At 33.7% G+C, this 11,939-nt stretch overlaps 1 protein-coding gene across 3 annotated transcripts in view; it reads right to left on the bottom strand.

Annotated features, from left to right (window-relative positions):
• Positions 1-1,937: 1,937 nt before the first annotated feature.
• The window catches only part of LOC107745294 (rabphilin-3A-like), a 24,415-nt gene continuing 14,413 nt past the window's right edge, over positions 1,938-11,939 (bottom strand). For 2 of the 3 annotated variants that reach the window (XM_016559147.1, XM_016559148.1), the window contains exons 9-16: positions 11,165-11,239; positions 8,874-8,983; positions 7,675-7,801; positions 7,507-7,563; positions 6,207-6,361; positions 5,036-5,117; positions 3,989-4,085; positions 1,938-2,123 (exon numbers count right to left, since the gene is read on the bottom strand). In XM_016559147.1, coding sequence (XP_016414633.1) covers positions 1,993-2,123; positions 3,989-4,085; positions 5,036-5,117; positions 6,207-6,361; positions 7,507-7,563; positions 7,675-7,801; positions 8,874-8,983; positions 11,165-11,239 — 834 coding nt within the window. In that variant the 3' untranslated portion in view covers positions 1,938-1,992. The remainder of the gene's footprint in view (positions 2,124-3,988; positions 4,086-5,035; positions 5,118-6,206; positions 6,362-7,506; positions 7,564-7,674; positions 7,802-8,873; positions 8,984-11,164; positions 11,240-11,939) is intronic. The other variant, XM_016559150.1, reaches the window with a different exon arrangement.

The following is an 11,939-nucleotide window of genomic DNA, read 5'->3' as shown; positions in this document are numbered from 1 at the left end:
CTGTTTAATGCCACTCAGCGGGTGTTGCATGCATCAGTCCAAAAGTAGTTAAATAAAAAGCGCCCATCCATAAAGAAAAAGTGTCGGCTCCGGGGGGTGAACAAAGGCCTTCTATAGCGAATCGATGCGTTTTTGTAAGAAAAATATCCATATTCAAAATGTAATAATCACTTTAATGTAGCTCAAACTGATGTTTAGATATTTTATTGGTCAAAAAAAATGAGAAAGATATAAATTTTTATGTATGCAAAATGTAACATTTAATGTCATGACTTCGATTTAAGACCTGTGAAAATGCAGTATTAGAGCAGATGATTTTGCCCAGGATCACTGAATTATCATCATTTGTGTAACTGAGTTTGCTAAAATACTTCAAAGCTCCAAAACTCTTTTGGAAATGTGGAGTTTGAACCCAGCACAAATCACTCTTCAGTCTTTTTCAGCTCAAACTGAAGCGAATGTAATGTAAAGCAGCTCTGTTTTGGAGTTCCCGAAAAAACCCGGAAGTGTCACCGCCAGACGTTTGTTGGGGGGAGTGAATTATTATTTATTAAGGCAACTGAACTGTATTGACTATGATCAAAGACACTCTCATGCATAAGAGCTGGTTATAATGACAGCAAAGAATAGAAATGTTGAGTGCATTCCATTGTAACTGTGCTTTCCTTTCAGAGTTCACATGTGATTGAACTGCAGTACTTTTTCTTCTTACAGTAATCTTGGCTTGCGTCACAGCCACATGATGCAGTGGACTATTTTTAGTCTATCCTATTTAATTTATCCATGAACGTAGTTGTTAATGGTCGTCTTCACACAAGGCAGTTGTATTTTCAACACATTATAGACCATAAATAGGATGCATGTTTGAAGGATTTAGCGAATAGTGTGCTTACATACAGTAATAGTGTTGTTGTAAACCAGACGTACCAAGCAAAATCGTATTCAAATTAGATTAGAAGACCACCTAACCTAAGTCTAAAAGTATCATTTCTGAACAGATAATGGTTTAAAATTGGACATTCTTTGGATTTAGTCTTATCTGTAAACATCCCTACTTGTTGCTTCCTATTTATTTGAAATAACTAGCCAGTTCTTCTGACCTAATGTCAGGGTTATTATAGCTAACTAAAACCATAAAAAAAATTAAATAAACATTAACTTTAAATAAAATATAATAAAAACTATAATTTCAGCTAGTTGCCAAGGCAACATTTCTAATTAAAATAAAATAATAATAATAGAAAAAAAATAAAAATGAAATAATAATAATAGAAAACACTAAAACTAATACATAAAAATAAAAAAAATAAACACTATAGACATTTTTTCAAATGACAGAAATGCAGCAAAATTACTCAAATTTTAACTAAAATTAATGTGATAACAGAAAATATAAAAATGAAATCTAATTCACAAATATTAACAAAAAATATAAATAGTATATCAGTGAATCTCACATGACACGGACTCGTGTAAATTTGAAAAACGTAGCTAAACGTAATTAAGTCATTTTACCTGACATTCTATATGGCCTGTAAACATTCTTAGACTGGTTAAAACTGCTTAACATAGGGCTTATACTTTCTGTATCGGCCTCTTTTTTTTTCTTTTTTTTTCATAATGCTTTTTAATAAGAGAGATTGCTAAGAGACGTGATATTAACGCATTCCCACAACAATTAAGATAAATATTTGGAGTTTCTACAGTTGTTCTTAAACTAGAACTTAAAATCACAATGCTGCTGTGGCCAGATTAGTGAACGTGACATATTTGTGCAGTTCTTTTACACTTCAGTGCTAACCTATAGTCGTTTGTGTGGGTCACAGTGAACAGAAGAGCTCCAGACATCACATTTTGTTTCTTGAAAGCATATCATGTGTGAGCCGGACAAGAGCAAGGTCGGTATAGCCCAAGATGTGCAGATAGTGGAGGGGAATAGAGTTGCAAAATGGGCCGAGTACAACTTAGGGGCATGCAGAACGCTTGAAGAGCCTAGTCGCTGGAGACGTGATTCTCGTTGAGCAGAGTATGCCAGCGCTCGATCTTCTTGTCTTTGTTCTTGAGGCATTCGTACCAGTGCTTCAAACGCTCACCTTTGGCAGTGATACCCAGCTGACAGCCTCCTGATTGTGAAATATTAGTTGTATTAAAACATTTAATGTGTATTAACAATACACATTTAATATTTTACTCAAACATTTATTCTGAATAGAGGAATGAAAAATGAAAGTCAGTGACAATCTAGACCATATTTACACCTAGTATCAACATCTTTAATCGTATAACAAGTGGACATTGCAAAACGAGTCAAAATCTGCTGAGGGGTAATAATGGAACAATTTTTCACTATTGTTTACAGCAAGATCTACATTTTCATGGGTTTAAATAAAATCGTTTTGTTCTAAGAGACAATAAAAACAACTTTGTGCATCAAAACCACTCGTTTCCTGGTTAAAAAAAAAGTCAACAAATTTACGACAGCTGAATGTAGCATTTTGTCTGTCAAAAAATAACATGCACAAAGCACGGTACTAGTATTTACGAGAAGCATGCATTTGTCCCTTTTCTGGAAAACGTACACTACCGGATGTTTTGACTACATTATTGCTTTCCGAGAATAAAGAAACAATGGCGGCCTGAGCGCCTTCAACATGCTGTCTGTTAGGGCTGTCAAAATGGCTGAAAAACTAAATTCGAATTTTTTACTTAAATATTACCAATATTCTAATTATATTCTAATTTAAAAGGCATAATTTCAGTTGGGGGAAAAAAAAGCTGTTGGCTTCTCTCCTGAGGCCACAAGAGGGCGCATCGAGCAAAATATTATGCACGTTTCTTCAAAGCATAATAAAGTAGCACGACTATCTTGGCATAATATTAAAACAATGCTTATAAACCATATATAATTAATAAAGTTGCTTAAACAATTATATGTAAAGTTTAATACAAAGGACCGAAAACCAATCACAAAGAATACTTTTTTCATTTAAAAACACGAGATGCAGTGGGAATCGTCATCGCATCTCGTGCGCCACTGATAAGGCTGCCTGACACACACCTAAAATTGTGGATTTTTATTTTAAATTTTAAATTCGACGAATATTCGAAATTCAAAAAAATTTTTGACAGCCTTACTGTCTGTCAGAGACCGTAACGTACCTAATACATCACGCACATGAGAATAAATTTGTTGTTCACTCGCTGAAAATGACTTTTTATCAAATATAGATTACTATCTTCTCAGTTGTTTAAAAGTTTGAGAAAATTATCAAAGTTTGATCAAATTTTGTTTAATTTTCCAATAAAAGATGAGACATTTTTACACGATTTGTTTCATTTAATTAACCCCTAGCAGATTTTGACTAGAAATAAAGTGACTATAGAGAGCTGCTGGGGATGAAGCATTTTTGTAGGGAAAAACCCAGAACGAGCATTTTCAACGCTATCTCATGACCAATTCGTACGTATTTTACGAGGTGGCTAATTCGTACGAATTCGTATGACCTCACTCGGTTTAGGGGCGGGGTTAAGTGTAGGTCATTCTAGGTCAAAAATACGTCATCACTGCAGCACTCTATATTGCATTTGTAGTGTAAAAGCTGAAAAAAATGACATATTAGGAAAAGTTGCACAAGACATCTCAATACCAGATGTAAACAGCAGTCTGTCTCACCTGATCAATTGTGACCCTGGACCACAAAACCAGTCATAAGGGTCAATTTTTCGAAATTGAGATTTATGCATCATCTGAAAGCTGAATAAATAAGATTTCCATTGATGTATGGTTTGTTATGATAGTCAGTGATTTTGACCCATACAATGTATTTTTGGCTATTGCTACAAATATACCCCAGCGACTTAAGACTGCTTTTGTGCTCCAGGGTCACAATTCTGATCAGATCAGCCGAGATGATAATATCAGGCTTAAACATGGATTCAGAAAAACTGGATACAATGACTCAATATATAAGACAATAAAAGTAAATACCTATATAGTCATTGCATTTGCCTATGTCATAGTCCCATACTGAGATGTCAAGAGTCTTTTTGGCCAGCTCTGCATGCTTAATTTCATAGCTGAATTCCTGCAAAACAACAGTTCAAATGGCAAAGCAAGAGCAAAAGCAAAAGATCCAAGCAGAATAACAAGGCTTCAATGTTGGACCAGATTATTTAAATACACCTACAGGAAAGAGATACAAGTGGAAAGAAACGTCAGCATTGCATTGGTGTTGCACGCTCATTTACAGCAGAATGCTTCCTCCTTTTTTAATGAAAGAGCCATTTCAATTTGGGGCACTATTTTAAACATGAAGATATACTGTATATTTGCTAGTGCTGTCAGTAGATTAATATATTTCATCATGATTAATCGCACATTTTGAAAGTGCTGAAATTTGAAATTCGAGTATGAGCTTCATATTCTCGCTATATCAAGCCATAAAAGCCTGATGAATAAAATGATACAAACCATAAAACACATATGCAAACTTTTCTTTATAGATTTTTTATATATATTTTTTCAATGGTTCAATGCATTGTTCAATATATATAAAAAAATAAATCTGACTATTTTTCTGAGTTTTCTTATGTCAGGCTTTACAGAATTAAGTACCCTTGAAGTTTTAAGTTAATATTTCATTAATTCAACCACACATTCACATAATTTATGCCCTCAAGCAGCAAACCCACTTTGAAGGTAAAATTTACCATTTAAATGAATTGCTCATTACATTAAAAACTCTTGGCATCGAAAAATAAAAATGTGAAGCTTGTTCAAACGCTAGAAATAATGAAAATAATCATGCTGCAACCTTTGATCTTACAAAGTTCCAGAGGTTTTAATCAAATTAGCCGAAGATGAATTATCACAATTAGAAGATCGGGCATATGTAATATCATCTCATATGTATTAAGTGAGCTGAGAACGGGATCCTGAACTGAGGATTGCTCCTGAACTTAACACACCTACAAATAAACAACTGTTTGAGAAATAAATAAACACATGTGTCAGCATTAGAAATGTACAACATACCTCATTAAACTCTGGGTTGAGTGTTTTCTTCTTGGTCTGCGTCTTGTTCTTCGCTTTCTTCCCCATATCAGGTTTCAGATATCTATGTCCATTCATAGAAATATACACTCACATTTTTAAGCATTTGTTTTTCTTTTTAGAACAGATGTAAAAATTGTTTGTACTGTTAATATTTTATTTTTAAAAACAAAAATCTAATTTCACTGAGTCTAGAAATAATACTTATCTGAGTCCTATTACAGTAACTAATGATTCATTAAGAATTATATCATGTTTAATATTGTTTGTTAATGACTTAAAGGAATAGTTCCACCAAAAATTAAAATTTGCTGAAAATTTACTCAGGTCATCCAAGATGTAAATGTGTTTGTTTCTTCATCAGATTTGGAGAAATGTAGCATTGCATCAGTGTCTCAGCAATGGATGCTCTGCAGTGAATGGGTGCCGTCAGAATGAGAGTCCAAACAGCTGATAAAAACATCACAGTAATCCACAAGTAATCCACACCACTCCAGTCCACCAGTTAATGTCTTGAGAAGCCAAAAGCTGCGTGTTTGTAAGAAACAAATTTATAATTTACATAATTTGCGTTTACCTTACCAGTTCCATCCGGCTAATATGTGAGTCCATAATCAATAATAAAGCTTCCTTCAGTGATGAAATCCATCTCCTGTTGTCTCTCACATCAGAATCCAGCCACATATTTGTTTAGAGCTGTTTTGGACTGTTTTGGCTTGTAAACGGTGCTTGATCTTTTTCACTGGAGAAAGCAATATTGTGGATCAAATTTTAGCCGGAAGCAACGGTTTGAAGTTAAAAATGTCTTAATGTTGGATTGTTTTCCAAAAAAACACACAGCTTTTCTCTTCACAAGACATTAACTGATGGACTGGAGTGGTGTGGATTACTTGTGGATTATTGTGATGTTTTTATCAGCTGTTTGGACTCTCATTCTGACGGCACCCATTCACTGCAGAGCATCCATTGCTGAGCAACTGATGCAATGCTACATTTCTCCAAATCTGATGAAGTAACAAACTCATCTACATCTTGCATGACCTTGAAGGTGAGCACATTTTCAGAACATTTTCATTTTTGTGTGAGCTATTGCTTTAAATTATATGCGTTTCTTCTAAACATGAAATGTCGAGGTTGATAGAGAGAAACTCACATTTTGACAAAAGGATCAGAATACCCATTCGCATCCATTGCAGCTAAGTGAACACAGCGTACAACACCTACAATGAGACGACTCAGCTGACTGCTGTACATGAGGGATATCAGGATTCGTCCTCTCTCTTCCAGCTCAGATCCATCCTTCCCAGTCTATTCACACACACACAAAAACAAAGCAGTGTGGATGATAATGAGAGAACAGGAGCGTTTACTTATTGTAGAAGCACATCATTCTATAAATAGCACATGGAGGCTAATTCATTTTGCTATTACTTGTATTTGCAGCTGATACACATAACAATAAACACCAAAATACACAAGATGCACAAAATTATGGAATCACTACATGAAAAATCTCTAGTGTAAAAAAATCTCTGGGTTGGGGTTTGTGTGTCATCTGGACTAATCTGGAAACCTCTGTTAATGATACCCTTGTGGAAAAGAAGTGCAATTAATTGTATTGAATGTGCACTTAGCTGTGTACTCCGAAACTTAAAGCTACATCTTAAAAAAAAAAAAACTGTACTTGCAGATAAAATAATAAAAGGCCACTTAAGTGACTTAAAAAGAGACAATTTCATGACTGTATTTCTTAACACTTAAGCACACTTTTAAAAAGTGCAACAATGTCAAAAATAAGTCTTACTTTAAAATCATGTTTTCATAAGCTTTTGTCATGCTTTAAATAAGTAACATACTAAAGCACATGTAAAGTACTCTTACTTTATCATTTTAACTAATATATTATTCAGTATTACATTTAAAGTTAATCTATTTTTAATTTAATGAATTGTAATTTGTTTAATTACAAATATATTTAAATTGACATACAGTTATTACTAGAAATGACTTTAAAATCTATTTTAGTTGATCATAAATGTACATTCAGCAGTACATTAACCATATTTCAAAGACAATAGTAATTATGAAATTTTTATATAAAGATGTACTTAAGTCCTAATTGCATTTAATATAAATTTAAACTACAATACATTCAATACAATTGCAAATAACATGCAATTAAGTGTCCAAAAACATTACATTCAGTTCACACTTAAGTATATTATTTCTGTAATTAGCATACTTTTAAAAATGGTCCGTTAAATTTAATTCTTTTTCACAAGGGTATGTAATTAGTCTGTATAGTTATATAGAATAATGTCAATTATAATGCATCCATGGCAGACAGGTGCCAATCTGTAAGGCCAAATGTGACATTAATCTTAATATCAATGCAAATATTTTGTTAGGTGATATTTTGGTATACCCTTATAAATATGAGTTTAAACGTTTACCTCGTCCTCATAGAGGGTGATTCCTCGCGCACCGCCTGCAGTTGATGTTCGTTTTGTCTAAGGAATAAAAGAGAGGCAACATTTTTTACTTACATATCTGAAAGGAATATATATTCAGTGATGTTTGTAAATATGTCTGTGTGGTGTATAAGTGTATAAAACACTGACCTGCACAACCCTCTCTAGACACACGTTAAAGTTCTTCTTCTGATTAAACTTGAGTTTTTTCAGCGCAGCTCTGGTTTCTCCGATGAACTCATTGTGACCAAACTTGTCTTCATCACAGACAGATATTCTGCACAAACAAAATCCCTTGAAAGGTTAAATATGAATTTGTGATTACTGAATGTCCAGCATAAAACATATCACTTGAATACTTTCTTTAATCTATGATTAGCTAATTAACTGGCAGTGTTGTTATTGTTGATTAACACTAAAGCTGTTCAAATTGTTTTCGGGAATTGAAATAAAGCTGAAATAAAATATAGTATTATTATTATATAATATAAGACAAAATTAGAAATGCCTTGGTTACTAACTGCAATAACACAAGTGTAAGTAAGTACTATAAAATACAATTAAATTGAAGTTAAACAGAAATATATTTTAAAAAATTAAATTACAAAAACTATAAACTAAATTAAAACGGAATATTAAAAGAAAAAAACTGTAATTCCAAATATTAATAAATAATACTTTGTAAATAATCCTAAACTGGTAAACATATATGCTTCACTAATGTTACATTATCAACTTAATCCATCATATTTTAGCTGTGGGAACAATTTTATGATGAAGATTAATAAGATAAAGCCTTCAGTTCAGTCTCAATGCATCCAGTATTGAGTTTTTGGTTTACAGTGGTGGGAAAGAATTCAATTAGACTACATTTACTTATTTTACCTGTATTAAAACATACACACAGGGTCCCAAATTAACACTTGCAAAGCACAAAATTAATATTTACCATAACACGAATTTCCTTTCCACTAATAGCTGAATCTATAGGATATTTCTCTTCAGAAATGAGAAAGTAACTATATAAGTATATGTTTTCTCCCACACTGAACCAAATCATTCATTTCAGTCCAGTATCACAGAGGTTGTCAACCTACTGTTTTAAAAACAAAATTAAAATGAGCTAACATGGTTAAAAATATCCCAAAACATACAACTTTAATTATGTACATTTTTTTGAGCGTGCCCTGTCTTCCTGTTTCAGTTAAAATGACGTCAACACAGAGTAACGCTGCGTGTTTCTAAGCATTTCAGGGGACCTTTAAGACTCGTTTTGTGCTCCAGGGTCACATATAAGAAAAGAAATAACCACGGCAGCTGTACTGGAGAGCAATGTTTGTGACTGAAACCTGAGGGTCTTGCGCTGCATGTCGTCGTCTGTCAGCCCGTGGTACACCAGCGTCTCATTCCAGGTCGGGTTGCGAGTGTTGCGTAGGGTCTTGGTGCGTAATTTATTTGACTGCATTGACAGCAAAGATGCTTTGTTTAACCGTCATTGCTTGAGCAGAATAAAAGAAGCTTCGAAACAAAGCTTTTGAATAAATGAGGCCCGTCTCATGAAGCTAAACCGATCAGGATCACTTTGGAAAAGCCTGTTTCCACCACGGGATAAAAAACAACTCTTGTCTTACAATTTGTGTGTTTGCGTGACTTTTTTTCTTAGAATTGTGAGATACAAACTTGCAGTTGCAAATTATGAAGTTTAATTCTGAGGGGGAAAAAAAGTCACAATTCTGACATCTTCTTAGGAGTTTATTTCTCACAATTAAATATCTCACTTGCAATTGCGTGTTATAAAGTGAGAATTGCAAGTTTATATACTGCAGTTCTGACATAGAAACACACAACTGCGAGTTTATATCGCACAATTCTGAGTAACCTGCAATTGCACGTTTAAATCAAATAATTCTGAGATAAAAAGTTGCAATTACCTTTTTAATTTTTTTTTATCCCGTGGCGGAAATGGTCTTACAATCAAAGTGCTACTATATAGTTTAAAATAAATGATCAAAATGTAATTGCACATGGGTTATACATTTATAGACTAATCCTGATCACTAGTCTTTACTAGATTATTCATATGTCCTTGTTCTCAATATGTAACTTGCAAAGAAATGCAATAATAGATCATCGATAATACAATTTTTATGCAGCTTAAATGTCAGAATATAATATGATATATAATACGTTTTTATGAAGTGTGCTGTTTTGATGAACGATATGCAAGGGGTGTGGCTTTATTGCATCAGGGACATGATTGGTCGTATTGGTCCAGTTTTGTTTTGTAATCTCTTGCCCAGAACAAAACCTGCCATGTTTAGCCATGTGCATTCGTTACTGGGATGATGAACACCAGGAAAAAGCAATCTACCTTCATGAGACTGAAAAATTTATGCTCAAACTACACTCAAAGTTAAAGGCACAATATGTACGATTGTTTTATTAAAATATCCAAAAACCACTAGAACAGACAGTGTTATATATTTTGCTGACTTGTGTACTTACACTATCCCAAATGTTTCGAAGAATGTTGGAATCCAGAGAAATAAGCAATTTTAACTAGTGACACGGACCGTGTCCGTAGTGTCATTGTGTCGCCTGCCAATTACGTCATAACCCCTCGATTTCCGGTTTTGTTTTGTAGAAAACATGGAAACACCAAAGACACTTTAATATGTTGTGCGTTTTAATAGACCGGTGACGACCGCACAGAGTAGCATTATAACAGAACTTTCAAATGTATCTAGTATGATAAAACAGCGCTGCTTTACCCCACATACGAATAAATAAATCATTAGCTCATCCATGAACATGATTTCTGCCCGAGTCCCGTCAGATTGCATCGGCTGTGGGGATGAAGACCACAACTCCCATGATTCCACACTCAGTCACAGCCTCATCAAACTACGCCTTTGTTTCTTTGTTTATTTTGAATACGCGCCCTCTAGTGGCGAAAATTACATATTGTGCCTTTACCCAGGAAGCCACTTAAACCTACTTCATGAGACTGGCCTCTATGTTATTTCATTATAATTAAAAAAATGAATACCAGAAAAAAAATCTTTAACTTTGCAGTAATTTCTACCAAAAATGCAAAAAAAAAAAAATCTATATGACCCTTTTCACATTTTCACGTCATCATAGTTGGGTAACTTTGCATACTGGTGAATGGAAACTGCAGCAAATATGATTTTTTTTTGCATTTTCCATTTGCCCCAATAGCAAAAGAGAAAACCCACAGAAACGTTTCTATGACTTGCCAAAAATCCAAAAGTATTCAGAGATTGATTACATTAGAAGAGAGAGAAATATGTCAAATTTGCCATCTCTCCCTCAGCCGTTGTATTTGAAAGACTCACGCAGCAGCAGCGTTAACCAGTTTTATGTAATTTAGTGCCACGGTAATAAAACACAAAACATTGTGTTATAAATGTGCATTAAATAATTTAGAAGTCAAAATTAAAAAATCTTTGCTACATTTACAATTTTAATAAGTATGAAAATGCATCGTCACGGTCTGTCAAAAGGGTCCATTACAAAAGTGTTGAATTATTACTTTAATAAACATTACAGGCATTATTTAAAATGATTAATATTTGAGTGCCTCTTGCGTCGGTACAAGCGGCGCACTAAATCTCACCTTGCTCGCACCCGGTAACAGATGAAGCTTAACATAAGGATCTGCCAGTCCATTCGAATCCATCGGCTTCAAACCCTTCAAGAAAATATTACAATAACTTAAAATTCTGTCACAACACAGCATTCAAGCACAGTGCAATATTACTAAAATAACATTTAAAATTCTGCTTATTTAAGAGTAGGCACAACTATGCACATTCAAATTGACTTTGTTTGTCATTATGGCCTATGAAGAGTGTTAGGCTCTTAAACTAAATATCAGCACAATAACACTCATCCTAATTAAATTCAAGGATCGGGACTAACTGTTGCATGGTAATAATTGCATATGTGACCCTGAAGCACAAAACCAGTCATAAGAGTCAATTTTTCGAAATTGAGATATATGCATCATCTGAAAGCTGAATAAATAAGCTTTCCATTGATGTATGGTTTGTTAGGATAGGACGATATTTGTGAGAGATACAACTATTTGAAAATCTGGAATCTGAGGGTGCAAAAAAATCCAAATATTGAGAAAATTGCCTTTAAAATTGTCCAAATGAAGTTCTTAGCAATGCATATTACTAATCAAAAATTAAGTTTTGATATATTTACGGTAGGAAATTTACAAAATATCTTCATGGAACATGATCTTTACTTAATATCCTAATGATTTTTGGCATAAAAGAAAAATCTATAATTTTGACCCATACAATGTATTGTTGGCTATTGCTACAAATATACCCCAGCGACTTAAAGGGGTCCTATTATGCTCTTTTACAAAGTCTTGATTT

Source organism: Sinocyclocheilus rhinocerous, unplaced genomic scaffold (genome assembly GCF_001515625.1).
Source record: "Sinocyclocheilus rhinocerous isolate Xijiao unplaced genomic scaffold, SAMN03320098_v1.1 scaffold1399, whole genome shotgun sequence".
In the NCBI taxonomy this organism is placed as follows: Eukaryota; Metazoa; Chordata; class Actinopteri; order Cypriniformes; family Cyprinidae; genus Sinocyclocheilus; species Sinocyclocheilus rhinocerous.
This window is presented reverse-complemented; position numbering and strand designations above follow the sequence as displayed.